The sequence below is a fragment of the Stenella coeruleoalba genome (assembly GCF_951394435.1).
Source record: "Stenella coeruleoalba genome assembly, chromosome: 14".
NCBI classification, from domain to species: Eukaryota; Metazoa; Chordata; class Mammalia; order Artiodactyla; family Delphinidae; genus Stenella; species Stenella coeruleoalba.
Window position 1 is genome coordinate 13,594,699 of NC_137160.1, and position 16,716 is coordinate 13,611,414.

Below are 16,716 nucleotides of genomic sequence, written 5' to 3' on the forward strand. Positions count from 1 at the left end.
ATCAATGGTTAAATAAATAAAATGTTTACTACCACTACTTATTTATTTATTTTGTTTTATAGACTGTTGATTCAAGTAGTCAAAAACATAACAATTCTTAAGAGCCATAGGAAAAAAGAAGAGTTAAGTTACTGAAAACAACACCTTTTAGAGATAAAATATTTAAAAGAATCAATTCAGGTCAGCAAGTTTTCTGAAGGGTCTTTAGTTTCCTTCACTGAATTAAAATAATTTCCAAGGTGATTTTAAGTGCTTGAAATTACTACCTCCTAAAACTGACCTTGATGTTAGAAAGGGTATTTAGGCAGATATTATATGATTAGAATTATTGAAAAAATTTGCTGTATATAAAAGGAATGAAAATGAAATTCCATTCATTTAGGGTATTCAATAAGTAACATATTCATCATGTGATATCCATTGGCTTAGGTTAGTCTTTAACTTCTTTAAAATTTAACTTTAAACATCAAGTACAGAATTTAACATTAAAATTTTAAGTTAAAGCAAATGCTTGTTTCAATTTTTTAACATTATTGGATTTCAGATTTCAGGCCACTGAAGTCAACCACTTACTGTTAAGTGCTAAAATGAACTCCTAATTGTTTTTGTAAAAAAAGTAAAATAAATAACAGCTACTTCTTTTGGAGATGTCAAACAAATTGTGCCAAGCGTGATTACCAGTAAAATCAAATCATATTTGTTTAATAATTACATGTTAGTGAAAAATGTAAAATGATTTTGTTTCTTCTACAATAACATCAAGCTCTGGTTTTTGTCCTCCTATTGACAGGTCAGGCATATTAATTTACAAATTCAATTTAAACTGAGATGTAGACAACTGTGAAAAGATTAATCTACAGAATCAGACTTAAATTAAATAGAATTAAATGACACTGAAGGAACTTCTTCATTTCGCACATGGAAAGATTAAGCACAGATACATTAAATGATTTATCACAGGATACAAACATAACAGGGTCATAACCCATTTTCCGAATTCCGTCCAGTCCACTATACCAAACTGTCATGCTCTAAATGTTTCAGTAACTACAGGCTTAATAGTAAAGAGCTACACAAAATTTTTACCTTTTAAATGTCTTGATTAACATTTGATTGTAGCAATGACATCTTTTTATGTTTTTATTAGAGCTCTAAAGAACTGACTTAACAATATGCTATGAAGACAAATGGATTAACAGGATTGAAGAAGAAAGTGGGACCTAAGGACATTCCAATTTAATATCTAAAACTACAGAATAGCCTAGATAGGCAAATGTGACAGTGATTGAAATATGTAGCATTTATCTCAAGTGTCCATTCTATTGCAAGAGCTTGTATCTTGTAGCAAGTATTCTATACAAGCTGCTTTGATTCTATAATCACCTAAAGTTTTGACCAAAGCATGCTGGGCAAATGGCTGCTTCCTGAATCTGTGGTAGATGGTGAAGTACCAGAAGTACATTCAAAGAATCACAGCTGAGTCCCCTAGCTGATACTTCCTATGCTAGAAAGCTTTGAGATATCCACATGAGTAGATCTTATAACCAAATCTGGATACAAACTAAGTTTTGGCTAAATCATCTTCTGAAAATCAATAAAGAGAAGAATATTACTGACTAGAATTTTCTTTTACTATCACAGTTTTCTAAGGTATTAAAAGATAATTTGAATAAAGGAAGGGCTCACGCTTTTATTTACTCTGCTATAGCATTAATTAACACATTACATTTCTATGTCTCTTGCATATAAGAAAACATGGAATACAAGTTTTTACCTTAGTGTTTGTAAAAATTTTGCCAAATGTCCGGCAAAGGCGCCAGAAAAATCTGGAGAATTCATGGACACAGGTAGTTGAAGTAACATTAATTTTGCCAACTATTTCTATAAGCTGTGGCAACCTGAATATGAAAGGAAAGAAAAGTAGGCAGGGGTACAAATAAATTATTGTTTCCTTGCCAATTTCTGAAACAATGCAAATCTAACAATATCTTCTGTTCTGCTTTTCATAGCTGGTAAAATTGGAATACAAAGGAGTTGTTTGGAACCCTTTGCAAAGTCTTCAGTTTATATTCTATAAATTTCTTAAAATAAATTTTAACTGATTGCCATAAAATATATGGAATCTTAATGGTAGGGTTCTAAGTATGGAGTTAATGAGACTCAAATCAATGGAGCTGATATTTCATACAAGAGCTTGGCTAACATGGCATCATCCACTTTAGCCTCAAAAATGAAAAGTCTGAATGTAGTTTAAAATCCATCACCACTTGTAGACAATAAGGCAGCAGATAGGTCTTCTGACATAATACAGCAGCACCATCTTCATAGATAAATAACTACGTATCTAGTAGTATAAATCTCCTCTCCTAAAGAAATTTACCATAGATGATGCCAAGTTATGTTTTGCTATTTTTTTTTAATATTTTGTTATATTTTGTCCCTCAGTGCCCAGGCTAAATATAGTGAGCTACCTTTCATTCAACTGATTGAGATGTACCAAATGAATTCGGAGATGGTAACTTACAATTGATTGACAACCCATAGTAAACTTTCCCAGCCTGTTGTACCCTCGTGTTCCAGCTGGTAATCATAAAGTTGTAGCAGTACTGCCAATTGCTCACGACTTCCAATAATAGTAGACACATCTTGAAGAGGCGACATAGGCCGAGGGAACCTAGTCACTATAAAAATTAGAAGCAAAATAAATCACATAGAAAATGACAGTTTGGAAAGTTAGCTATTCTGTCAAAAGAAAAGTAAGGTTCTGCCTCCTAATATTTATTTAGCTTATTATAGACTTTAAATATAAAACTAAAATATATTAATTAAACCATTTTTAGAAAAAAATGAAATACAGTTGATCCCTGTACAATCAGGGGTTAATCTGCCTACAACTTACAGTCGGCCCTCTGTATCAGAGGTTCTTCCACATCCACAAATTCAACCGACCACAGACCATGTAGTACTATAGCATTAACTATTGAAAAGTATTCACATATAAGTGGACGTGTACAGTTCAAACTCCTGTTGTTTAAGGATCAACTGTAAATTTTTGTCATATGTGAACAAATTTAGCAAATCTCAAAAATTAGGATTTTATGAGACTAAATAACTAGTAAATGAATATTGTAATGAAAGAGCTTGCCAGTGAAGAGTAAAATTTCACTTAAATTAAAATTGGCCACAAAATAAGATCTCAGCTAAAATATGGATTTGAATCTGGTTTTAAAAAAATAGAAATACTTGTAATTCCACCAGACTGTTTATGTCAAAAACTAATAACTATGATAAAATATTTCCTTCAGGCAGCAAGAAACTAATAGGTTGACAGCAGGGAAAAACTGTTTAATACCAGAGAATAATGACCTAAAATACATTAAAACTTGAGCTGAACAGGCTTCTTAAGTATTTAATCTCCAATATTAAATGATTTATTTAAAAAATGTTCCATAGTTTGATAAACATTAAGTTACTATAAAGTGTTAAAACCAGTGACCAGTAAGATAAAGCAAAATTATCATTAAAAAATGTATTATAAATATTATAACCAGAGTCTCATGTATATACTTTAAAAGTTTTGGGGGAAAAACTGAAAAAATTACTTTTAAAATTATGTAAATAAAACATGAATATACACTAGTATACTGTAAAATTTGAACACATCAATAAAATCTATGATTCTACAGATCATAATTAGATTCCAGGTTATTAAAGAACAGGTCTTAGATGGCTGTTAAGTGAGTAATGCTACCAACAGCTCATTAACTGTTGAACAGAAATTCCTAATGGCCTAGCAACTCCTGCATAGAGGTTAACACCCTAAAAAGACACAATTAAGGATGCAGCATTTTCTCAAAACATATTAATGGTGTAATGATAATTATTAAACTTAAGAAAACATGAAATAACTTTAAAAGTGCTCAAAGACAAAATTAAGATGGTATTGTCCTCCTATGCTGCCCAAGGCTTTTAACAATATCTTAAGTACAGATAAAGGTTATCCCTTGCTAGCTGAAGTCACCTATTTGATATCATAATACACACACAAACAAACAAATAAATGAATTTAGGTAACATGGTATCCCATACTATCTGAGGTTTCTGCTTGAGTTGTCATTATCTCAACCTAGGAATCAAATAGATTTGGATGGTGAGGGATATCTGTACTTCATACTTCTATATTGTTGAAGCATATCTGATAATTTCAAAAAGGATTATATCATATTGGTCACAATCTGCGATACTATGATGGAATGTATCAATATATTATTCCTTCAAAAATACTGACAAATTATTGAAAAATAGTGGAACAGTTAAAAGTAAATCAGATAATGTCAAGATTTATTACAGGCAAAGTGAGGTCCAAAGATTTAAAGCTAGGTCCAACAGAAGCAAAACAATGTCAAGAAATAAGCAATTACTTGGATAACTCAGTTCTAACAGATAAGCAATCAGAATGGTTCAGGGATCTCAAAACATTATTCTATTTAAAAAGATTTTAAAAAATTTAAGCATCTAACTTGTAACCATACAGAAGAGTCCCCAGAATGCCATTTTAATAGGTATTTTATTGTCAAAAAATTACCACAATTATTCAAATCCAGCAAAATAACAACTGTTATGACTCTTCAATGTATTTCCCTCTCACTAGAATGTAAGCTCTTCATGGCAGAGATATTTGTCTGTTTTGTTTATGAGTGTATCCCAAGTGTTTAAAATAGTGCCTGACATAAATATTAGCTAGTGCTCTGGAATTTTCATAATGTAAAAGAAAACTATTAAATCTTCACTGGTAATAAACTGTATCCCAAATTATACAGATGTACATACAGATAGACACAGAGACATAGATATATAGATAGACTATATATATAGATAGATCTATATATATATATAGATATATAAGGATATAATATTTCCTCATTTATAATAAATGTATTATAACCTACATGTGAGAATAATAACATTAACATTTACAGTTACTATTAAAAGTCAGAGGGTCAAATTAAGTCAATAAGAACTTAAAAGATTATTTTTGGCATGATAAAGACATAATCACAAGGAAAGGTCACATAAACATCAGAAGGAATATGTTCAGGATGGTAAAGTAGTTTTGAAAATTTTCTATCTAATCTCTAACATGTGCTTGGCACGCAATAGGTGACATTTAAGAATTATTTGCTAAATGAATGAATGATAGCAAGTGCTGTGGGTTGAACTGTGTCTCCCTTAAAAATTTATATGTTGAAGTCCGAACCCCTAGAACCTCAGAATGTGACCTTATTTGGAAATATTGTTGTTGCAGATATAATTAGATAAGATGAAGTCATACTGGAATAGCGTGGACTTCTAATGCAATATAACTGATCTTATAAAAGGGAAATTTGGACCGAGACAAGTGCATGTGTGTGCACACACACACACGGAGAACGGAATGTGAAGGTGAAGGCAGAGACTGGGGTGATGTATCTACAAGCCAAAGAACACCAGAGATTGCCAGCAAACCACCAGAAGCGAGGAGAGAGGCATGAAACAGCTTTTCCCTCACAGCCTTCAGAAGGAACCAACCCTACTGACACCTTGATCTCAGACTTCGAGAGAGTTCACTTCAGAACTGTTAAACAATAAATATCTGCTGTTAAAGTACTAAGTTTATGGTACTTCGTTATGCTGGCCCCAGCAGAACAATACAGCAAGATAGAAAGAAAAAGAGAGGGAATTAGAAAGACAGGAAAGTCCCTAGGCAGATGAAGTGTCTTAATGAGTGAAGGGGTAGAACCTAAAGTAGCCAGCTGTGAGCGCTTTATGAAGATTTATCTTAAAAGTTTGAATTTTCATTCTCCTCAATATCATTAAAAAATATTAAACTAACTCTACCCCATCCATTCTCAATTTTCGAAGTAAAACTGGCATTCTAACAGTATACACCATTTTTATGCTGTGCTTTGTGTATTCTTGGACACACTGCTTCATATCCCAAAGATTATAGGTAGCCCTGTTTACTTTACATGAAAACTATAATTCTAAAAACACTGTGTGTTGATTTTCTCAATGTTATAATTCTTTTGTCTATCAGAAGCCCGTAAGAGACACGGCTAATTCACAAATCTGAAAAAGCTGCAAAGGAATCTCATACATAGTAATAACTTGTCTGTAGCCGTTTATCCTGGGGGTTAGGTGCAGTGGGGCTACCACGTACCATGGATCAAAGGTCACTTACTAGTTAGCTAGACTTTGAGCTAAGAAAATACTGGCTCTTGCTATCAATTTCATGTATTTCTGAAAATAAATCATATTCTTTTTTTGGAAAAAAAAGAAACTGTGCTGCATATGCTTATATTCCTATCAAGGACATAGCAGGAAAGAGTAATTACATTTACCTTCCCCTACTGAAAATAAGATGAAATAGCTGGGGAAGAAAAAATATAAAGAAAGTGGAAATGAAAAGCTTCATAAACTGGTCCTGGTAACTATTAATTCAGCTCTATTAATGAAAGAAAACGCTTATTTCTGTCTTATAACACTGAAAAAAAGGCTATAATAAAAGGCTCTAGATTAAGAATGGAAAGAAAGTACAAATATTATAAAATACTACCACGAGGCTTATCCATAAAAGATGAAGCCATATAGTTCACCCCAGATATCATACAATCTACGACCATGCAGTTCCACATGTATAATACATTTTAGTAATTATGCTGTCATATAAAGTGACTTTTACATTTTTAATCAGAAACGATTCTTTGGAAAGCTAAGCTGTTAATATTCTACATCTTCCTCCCATAATTTAAGTTCAGTACCTTCTATCTGTGGCACTTCACCATGAAGCTTGGCTTTGCTGGAGAAAGGTGCGTTCTGTAGCACTAATGCAAAGAGAGATGGGATCAAGGACTGCAAGGCAGACAGATACATGTGGAGCTTATGTTCATCCAGCCCGTGCTCTCCTTCCTGAAATATAAGGAGGTGAAAGCTAACTTTAGACTTCTGAGGTTATGTATTTATGATGTTCTTCCTTTCTGTGGCAAACAATAAGACATTTAAGGACATGTATGTTAGACTCAAAGCATCACACCTAATGGAGATGACCATGAATCTTTTCTGAATTTCTCTGAGTATGAGAAAATGTGAAGTACTAAGGCATTGTGGAAGTAATAGAATCTTTTGTATGGAAAACTTTAGGGTGAACATCAGTCATTTCATTTGTATGGAACTTCTTTTAAAGGTCTTTTTCTTTTAAGAGGGTCTTATCTTTTGACATTTTATAAGTCAGGTTAAAGAAATTAAAGTGAGCCACAGGAATCATTTTAAACGCTCAACTGCTAAACGAGCAGGAGTACTTGCTATTCCTAACTTCTTTTATAGATTTGGTGACAACTGTATTTGCCAGCATTGGAAGCACTTTAAAATAATTCAATGTATAGATAAAATGTAGGAGAAGAAATGTCAAAAGAAAACAAAAGAAAGAGATAACAGAAAAAAAAAAGAGTAAAAGGATCACTATGGTACACAGAAATCAAATATTAAAGTGAAAAACAGAATCATTAGACAGGAAAGCATTTATTGCTGTTCAAATCCACTTGAGATGTCATTACTATATTATAAATAACAACTGTGTCAGAAATATCAGATATGTTAGTTTTTTACTATCAAGTTCTAAATTAGTTAATTTCTTCATGTAAGAATTACCTTGTGTGCTGAATACTGCAGCTATGTTTAGCAACAATGTGGAATTAGCTGTGTTATGAAATCGAACTAAAAAAAAAAAAACAGGTACAGGGCTTCCCTGGTGGTGCAGTGGTTAAGAATCTGCCTGCCAGTGCAGGAGAAGCGGGTTCGAGCCCTGGTTCGGGAAGATTCCCACATGCCGCGGAGCAACTAAGCCTGTGTGCCACAACTACAGAGCCTGTGCTCTAAAGCCCGCAAGGCACAACTACTGAGCCGGCGTGCTGCAACTACTAAAGCCCGCACGCCTAGAGCCTGTGCCCCGTAACGAGAGAAGCCACCACAATGAGAAGCCTGCGCACTGCACGAAGAGTAGCCCTGGCTCGCTGCAACTAGAGAAAAGCTCACGCGCAGCAAGAAAGACCCAATGCAGCCAAAAATAAATAAATAAAATTTTATAAAACCCCAAAAAACAAAAAAAACAGGTACGGATAATTCTCAGATCGAAAGAATGCAAATATTAAAAAAAAAAATACTTAAAAAAATTCCCTAGGTTTCATAAAAAGGAGTACTTCAGTATAGTCTATTTATAGTTTTCTTAACACCCATTTTGAAATTTATAGAAAAAATAGCCCAATTTTTAAATTAAATGAATACACGTGTATACATATAAGACTATCTACAGAGTAGTTAAAATACATTATGTTAAGAGCCTTTAAAATCTGGGGGTAAAAAGGGCAAGAGTTTGGTTTTAGAGACTGATATCAGATCCTGGTTCTGTCATTTGACAGCTTTGGGACCCTGAGCAAATTACTTTAACACTCAGTTTCCACACAAAAAACAAAATATAATTCAAATGGTTATAAGAATGAAATAACATACTTTATAAAGTATCTACCTTAATGGTACATAATCAATACGCATTAAAGAAATGTTTTTCTTCTAGACTTTAAAAGAGACTTTTAATACAAAAATTAGAACAAGAAGTTTCTATTGTTTCTTCAACTTTTCTTCAATTCTTTTACTTGGGAAGAATGGAAAGTTCCCTTTAAAAAGTCAGGACGTGAACTACTGCAGTGAAAAAAAGGTAACGCATTTTGACACTGTATAAATAAGAAAACTTTAGAGACTCATATTTTAGTTATCTCTGCATTCTGGGAACTGATGCTGACACTTTATCTAAAATATTTAAGTCTTCAGAAGAGGCTAGGAAGAGGTAGCACTGTGAATAGTATACGAGTTAGTGCCACAAAGGTGCTATTTTAGCTAAAAAAAGGCAGACCATGCTCTTTCTCCTCTAGCTTCAGTCAAGCAAAACTTCCTCAAATCTCCCTTGGCTCCAGACCAACAGAGTCTTTAACAGGTAGTTAATTAGAATGTTCGCTAAGTGGTACTTTCTGTCTTTGTTCCCCCAACATTCTCTCAAGATGCCTTAGAACACACCTTTTAAATTTCTATTAACTATATAAATAAAGGAAGTATTTACCCTGAGAAGTTTTTCAATCTTGTTCAGCAATGTAGGTATAAGATGAGACTGTAAATTTCCAAGTTCTGTAGTCCAGGCAGCATAAGCTGGTAAAAATACTTGATGTGTTGCACTAACTACTCTTTCTGAGGGGTCACCCAAGGCTGACAGCAACAGTTCAAAACCCTGCCAAAAGGAAATAGGCAAAATGTAGATTAAAAAAAAAAAAACCTAAAAAACATAATAATATGTAATAAATATACACTGCAGTACATGTAGCAGACATTTTAAGCAAGAAAGAAAACCATTCATAATCCTATCCTTCCCAATTTCTTTAAAGAAAAATGTCATTTATCCGTTGATGGGAAAACCAAAGAGAAAGGGTGGTAACATGGCATGCTTGTTGCCAATTTACCGCCAGAAAGCTGTGTCAGATACTATAAATGAATCAAAGCATCTCCTCCTTGAAATAGCAGAACTGAAACCAGGCAGCCAACTTCAACTGGTTAAAGTTGACACGTCTGCCATCCCTACTATAGATTATAGGATATCTGAATCAGAGATCTGGAATATTATACTATTTGGAATTTTATAATGAAATAAATGGGATTTGTTCTGAAAAACATACCTGTTGATATTTGTCTGGATCATCAATGTATCCCATAATGATACCGAGGCTTTTGATCACAGCTTCTCTTACCAAATCTGCCTTATCTTCCATTAACATCTGTTGCAACATTGAAAGAACCAAGGAGCTACGGATTTCTTTCTGAAAATAAACAGGAACATGTTTTACTATTTATTTACACTAGCAGCAGAAAAGGATAGAAAATAATGAGATATCCATGTATTCAAAATCTAGATTAAATATATATTAACATGTTGCAATGTTTGCTTCAAGTCCTCATTTTTGAAAGACATAAGACATTAGAGATACAGCTGAAATATCACTCTTCCCCACCCTCTCCCCCTTCCTCCAACTCCCTCTCTAAAGATAACATCTACCCTGAACTTGGTATTAATCATCTCCCAGCATATTTTTGTATTTTTACTAAATATGTGTCAATCCCTCAAACCTTTACAGTGCCCTTTTGGCCAATCAACAGTCAACACTCTGCTATAAACAGACAATGACTCTTCTACCACTACCTGTACAACTCAGATAAGAGCACTGACAGTCATAACAATAGGAGGGATTACAAAAATCACTCTGGTAAGCAAAACATTTGCCTGGGGTAGGAGTGTGGAAACATAAAATCCTGGTGTTCTGTTTTCTGAAGAACTGAGAAAAAATATTAAAACAGGATGATGAGAGTAAACTTTAAAAGTGCTTAAAAAACTGTGTTGATATTTTCAGATGCTATTTAATATAATGTCAACCACTGTTGTGTCTTAATTTCACACAATTTTTTCCCCATGGTTTTAGCCTAATTAATGTCTGAGGTTAGAATAAAGTGTTATTGTTATACAAATTCTTGCCCTTCCTTCTCTTTTTTTGTACCATTATTGTAAGTTGACAAATTTATAAAATTCTTTAAACTTGTTTAAGTTACTTTTACATATAATAGTTAAAATAAAAGGATATGATCATTTTCATAAATTTACAGTGTGATCTGGTATGCAAAGCAAAGTCTTAAAAGACATTTTTAAATGATCTAGCTTTTGTTTTGACTTTTAGAGACAAAAATATATGTAAGTTTAGCAAATTTTGGTTACATTTAGGTTGGTGAATATGCCTTTTGGTACAGCCTTGTTTATTTATCCTTTAGGCTAAAATTGCTCCCCCCAATTTTTTTTAAAGTGTATTAAAAGGGCTTTTTGGTTAATATCAGCACAGGCAAAAGGACAGAGGTGAGTAAACTTCAGCTGGGTATTTGCTTTGCAATGATCTAGCCTGAGGTCAACTGTGGCAGTTAGTTTCAGTATGCTAAGGGAACCCACAGGACAAGTCAGGATGCTTTACTCCATTTAAGCCATGACCACACTGAGGTTTTACTGTTACCAGTTACAGTGGGGAACAAGAAAGTGGAGGTCCATGTAGGAAACATTAAGTCCATTATTAATACTGCTTAGCATTCTAGTACTAGGAGCAGTGTGGAACAGTTTCCTTCTTCTTTGATAGCATGTGATGTTCATCTCTGTCTTGGAACAATAAATAATAGGATGCTCAAACTCACTCATGTATCACAACAATAAGATAATTTTCTCTTAAAAGATAGGCAAACATTAAAAATAAAGTGATTATGCCCAGTTGAAGTATGGTAAGATAAGAACTCCAACGCACTGTTGACAGGAGTACAATCTGTGCTATCTTGGTTGGGGGCAATTTAACACTGTCAAAATTAAAAATGCAAATGTTAAAAGCAGCAAGAAACACAGGTATTAATGGTTTGTGAAATTTAAAAATGAAGATTCCCTTGTGTACATTTTTAAATTTCACATACTGTTAATATCTCTGTATTTTGCTTCTTTTAACACACAGAGTAATTAATTCTGGGTAAGAAAAATTTAAAGGATGTAAAAATGCAAGCTGGTAATATGCATAAATTTTTATTCTCTGTAAGTATTAATTAAAAATCATTACCCAAAGATGTAATCTTTGGGGATAATGACTAGGGTCAGGGAAGTCTTTGACTTTCATTTTATTCTTTTCTATACTGCATGAAAATTTATTTTTAACAAAATAAAAAAAATGTTACTGGGAGTGAGACTATGAATTATTCTTTATATTCTTCTGAATAAAAAACCAAAATTTTTATTTATTTATTTTTAAAATTTATTTTATTTATTATTTTTGGCTGTGTTGGGTCTTCGTTATGGTGCGTGGGCTTCTCATTGTGGTGGCTTCTCCTGTTGTGGGCCACAGGCTCTAGACATGTGGGCTTCAGTAGTTGCAGCACATGGGCTCAGTAGTTGTGGCTCGCGGGCTCCAGAGCACAGGCTCGGTAGTTGTGGCACATGGGCTTTGTTGCTCCGCGGCATGTGGGATCTTCCTGGACCAGGGATCGAACCCGTGTCCCCTGCATTGGCAGGTGGATTCTCAACCACTGGGCCACCAGGGAAGCCCCAAAATTTTACTTTTTAAAAAGACAATTGACTATTGGTTTCTCACTCTTCACCAAAGATTATGAGGTAACAGTAAATGCAACATAAACAGCTCCTGTATTATACAATTCCAATTTTTGTACCCCTTTAAAAGAACAATCTTACAGAAAGGACCCTTTAAGGCAGGGGTCAGCAAACTTTCTGTAATGGGCCAGATGGTATATACTCTTGGCTTTGGGGCCAAAAAGTCTCTGTTGCAGCTATTCAGCTCTGCTGGTGCAGTGTGATAGCGAACACAGACAATACACAACAAATGGGTGTGCTTGTGTACCAATAAAAGTTTATTTATAAAAACAGGCTGTGGACTAGATTTGGTTCCAGGCTGTATTTTGTCAAGCTCTGCTTTAAACTATCGTTGTTTAAATTAAAATAATTTTTGATGTCACCTCATTTCTCTACCCCTTCTAAGCCCTTGACCTATGGGAAGATACCTAAAAGGGGCACAACAGTGCAGTGGTCCTCAATCTTTTGGTGGCAGGATTCCTTTAGTCATTTAAAAATTAATGAGCACCTCAAACAGCTTTTGTTTGGGTGGGTAATATCTATTGACATTTATCATATCAGAAATAAAATAAGAGAAATTAAAAATGATTAATCATTAAAAACAATAAACTCATTAAAGGTTAACATGAATAATGAAATTATAATTTTAATGAAAATAATCAAAAAATTAGTGAGAAGAATGGTGTTGTTTTATATTTTGTGCAAATCTCATTGATGTCTGACTTAAAAGAAGATAGATCCTCTTAACTGCTCAGCATTCAACTGTGTTGTACTGTTTTGGTTGAAGTATTTGAGAAAATCTGGCCTCACACAGACATATAATTGAAAAAGGGAGAGGTATTTTCATAGCCTCTTCTGATGAGAATAGAAGCTGTCAAGCTCACAGTGGTGAATACAAGTTTTCCAAAATTCTTGTTCTCACTTATAAGTTCCAGTTTTATCACTGGCAATGAATGCTGTCTACTGGTTTTCCTTGAAATGACAGGTTCCATTTCATTCATTTTCATGAAAATGTCTGTCAAAATCCCAAGTTTGAATAACCACAGCTTTTTTTAGTGGTCTGTCAACTAAAACTGGTTTAGCTTACAACTCGAGTGCTTTTCCTGAAAAGCCATCATAGTTCAGAATGCAGCAAAAGGGCTTGATATGAGTATCTTCCATTTTATTACACAGAATATTAAAATGATGCATACTTAGGGTCAAAATTTAGTAGAATTAATAATTTTACTGATTCACTAAGCTTATTTTTAAGTGAAACTGACTTTTTCTGCGAGTGCATGGCAGTGAAGAATACAATCATTATCTGTCTATTTGGGTGTCACTGCCTTGATCAGTGCTAATGCACTGGCATTGTTGCCCATTACAGCTTTTGCACTAACAGTGTAAATGTCAACACAGAGAAAAAGTCAAAAAATGTTTCAATATTCTCATGAAAATAATTTTCATCTCATGGGACCCCCAGGGTCCTCAGACCACACTTTGAGAATTGCTGATGAGGTTTAATATATTTATACTCATGCAAAATCAATGGTTAATGTACCTATCTGTCTGCAGTGCCATATGGTGTCAATGTGAGCCTTCTCTTTTTGGCTCATCTTTTTCCTTTGTTAGGACAGAATTTGGATTCAACTGTATAATTAGACACCTGAAAAAAAGGTTTCTCTATTGTTACAAAAGGAAGAAAAAGGTTTTTAAGAAAAAATTACAATTCTTACAGGAAGGTAAGGTGCCAGTGCTCCACAAGATTCCGCCACAAGCAATCTTCTTTCTGGGTATTTGTGATTAATCTAGAGTAAAAAATAAATAAATCAAGCATAAACAACATACCCTCCCTTTCTCCAATAGAGAATTATTTTTCACCATAAATCCTGTTAGGAATGCAATAAAGCTTCTTTCTTTTCCACTTCGGGGATCCCTATACCTGGATCAGGATTAAGGGAATCAGGGAGAGCCTAAAAAATGAGGTCAGAGGGGTTACCTGTTAAAGAGAAAGAAGATAAAGCAAAGATGAAAATATGGCAAGGTGTCTACAGATTGTGGGCTTGCCCAAGACTAAGCTTTCCTTAGGATGTCAGGAGCAACCTTCTCCTTCCCTAGCAGCATTAGTATATTTTTAAATTTGGAAAACCCAGCTTCTAGATATTTACTGATACAGTCTACAATATGTGCCAGGAATGATTCCTCAGTCCTCTTTTTTTACCTCAGGGATTAGGACGTAAATTAATCGATGATTTAACCAGAGCCCTTGACCGGTGTTATGATTTTGTTTTTAAAGTAAGCAGATGTCAATTCATTCCTGTTTGCATATGCAAGATGATGGGGTTTTGCTATATTGTAATGACTACACTGAACCATAACAAAAAATAACAAAAACAAAAAAATGACACATACTGGGTTTTGTTCCCATATGTCTTCTTCATAGAATATAAATCTTTCTTTGACTGGAAAAGAAGTGTATCTGTTCTCATATTCCCATATGAAAAGGTGACATAATTCATTAATGTATTGGATGCCTAAAATTAAGAAAAGAAATTATGTAGCAATCTATTGGGCAACAAACTGGAGGTAGGCGGCTAGATAGATCACCAATATCCATGTTTATTCAGGTTACAGAAGAGGTGGTGGTAGAGACGTTGGTAACTGACATCTCTGAATAAAATTTAATCCAGAAATAGTAACCTCAAAACAAAATGGTTTCAATGTCATAGTATGCAATATGTAAACTTCGATTTTACTTTCCTTTAGTCTAGCAAAATGAGTCTCAAAATTAAATGTACACACAACAATCAACTGTATTCCTATATATTGGCGATAAACAAAGAGAAAATTTAAAAAATTCTATTTACAATAGTATTAAAAAGAATAAAATACTCAGGAATAAATTTTAAAAGTGCATAAGTGATATTCTGAAAACTATAAAACATTACTGAAAGAAATTTTAAAAGACCTAAATAAACGGAAAGACATCCTAAAATTCATGGATTGAGAGGCTATTAGGATGGCAACATTCTCCAAATTGATCTACAGATTCAACACAATCCCTATAAAATTTCAGCTGGCTTCTTTGCAGAAACTGACAGGTTGATCTTAAAATTCATACAGAAATTCAAGGGACCCAGAATACCTAAAACAATCTTGAAGTACAAGAACCAATTCAAGGGGTTGGGGTTTCTTTGGGGGGTGATAAAATTCTTCTAAAATTGACTGTGGTGATGGTTGTGTAGCTCTGTGACTACAAAAACCACTGAATTGTACAGTTTAAATAGATGAATTGTATGCTCTCTGAATTACATCTCAATAAAAGTTAAAAGAAGAAAATGGAAAAAACTATTTTAAAATTGCATATACATATGTATAACTGTACGGAATTGTAAATTCAAAGTTGTATATGTTGTTTCCAAGTTAATTTGACTTTTCAGTGGTTACAGCCTAACCCTAAATTAGTATGCACTATAATCTCTAGATGACATATGGATTGTCAGAGATAATATGGATATATATAATGTTCCCTTTTAAATAATGAATCTAGATATGACTCCACTAAATTCTAAAGAAAAAAATGAATACTCAAAGAAAATGGGAACAGAATTCTAAAAGACCATAAACTTTAGCGATATTCCAGAGGCTAATAATTTTTCTTAAGAATAAGTGACAAAGCTAGTATAAATAAGGCCATGCAATTTGTCTTCATAAGTAAGAAATCCATCTTTTTAAGATGGAAGAATAAGTTACTTAATGACCTAAATATGGAATCTAGAAAGTCAAAGATTCTGAGTTCTAGCGAGGACTGGAATATTACAATTCAACATAAAACCAGAAGTATTGTTAGTAAATAGTGAGTTGAAATATAAATATATATAAACCTCCTACATCAAAGGTTTACACTTTATATTCTGTATATACTTGTAATATATACAAGTATACAATATATACAGATACGATTTCTATTATCTACCTACCTACCTACATATACACACAGCCTCTTGCTTTCCCTTGAACTCATTAGTTTGTATATTTTTCATATTTTGTATCTCACTTGATTCAGATCCTTGAACTCAGGAATTTTTGTATTTTGTCTCATTGGATTCAGATTCTTGTCTAAACATCCCTTTCTCAGAGATCCCTTCTCTGACCACCCTTTCTAAAACAGTACTCCCTATCACTCTCTAACCCTTAGCCTATCTTTTTTTTTCTTCATAGTTTATAAATTACAAGACATCATTTCATTTATTTGTTTACTCTTACCTCTCCACTAGGATGTCATTGTCTTTTATTCACCACTGTATCCCTAGTGACTACAACAGTACCTGGCAGTGGAAATAGTGTTAAGTATTTGTTGGAAGAACGAATAAAGCAAAGCATCCCAGAGCTTTCTTAAGGACTATTAAATCACTGTGCTGGGTTATAGAAACAGTAGCATAATTTATATCCCTCATATTTCCTAATAGCATTTTTAAAAGATAATATGAACATTTATAATA

General features: G+C 33.5%; 1 protein-coding gene across 6 annotated transcripts in view; it reads right to left on the minus strand.

Moving 5' to 3' along the window:
• Positions 1 to 16,716, minus strand: part of RELCH (RAB11 binding and LisH domain, coiled-coil and HEAT repeat containing) — a 121,400-nt gene that overhangs the window by 36,040 nt on the left and 68,644 nt on the right. For all 6 annotated transcript variants that reach the window (XR_013831185.1, XM_079941718.1, XM_079941717.1 and 3 more), the window contains 6 exons: positions 13,951 to 14,022; positions 9,756 to 9,896; positions 9,149 to 9,313; positions 6,801 to 6,948; positions 2,525 to 2,681; positions 1,775 to 1,898 (listed from right to left, as the gene is read on the minus strand). Coding sequence is in view for 5 of the 6 variants with exons in the window: in XM_079941718.1 (XP_079797844.1) it covers positions 1,775 to 1,898; positions 2,525 to 2,681; positions 6,801 to 6,948; positions 9,149 to 9,313; positions 9,756 to 9,896; positions 13,951 to 14,022 (807 nt within the window). In the remaining variant the exon portion in view is untranslated. The remainder of the gene's footprint in view (positions 1 to 1,774; positions 1,899 to 2,524; positions 2,682 to 6,800; positions 6,949 to 9,148; positions 9,314 to 9,755; positions 9,897 to 13,950; positions 14,023 to 16,716) is intronic.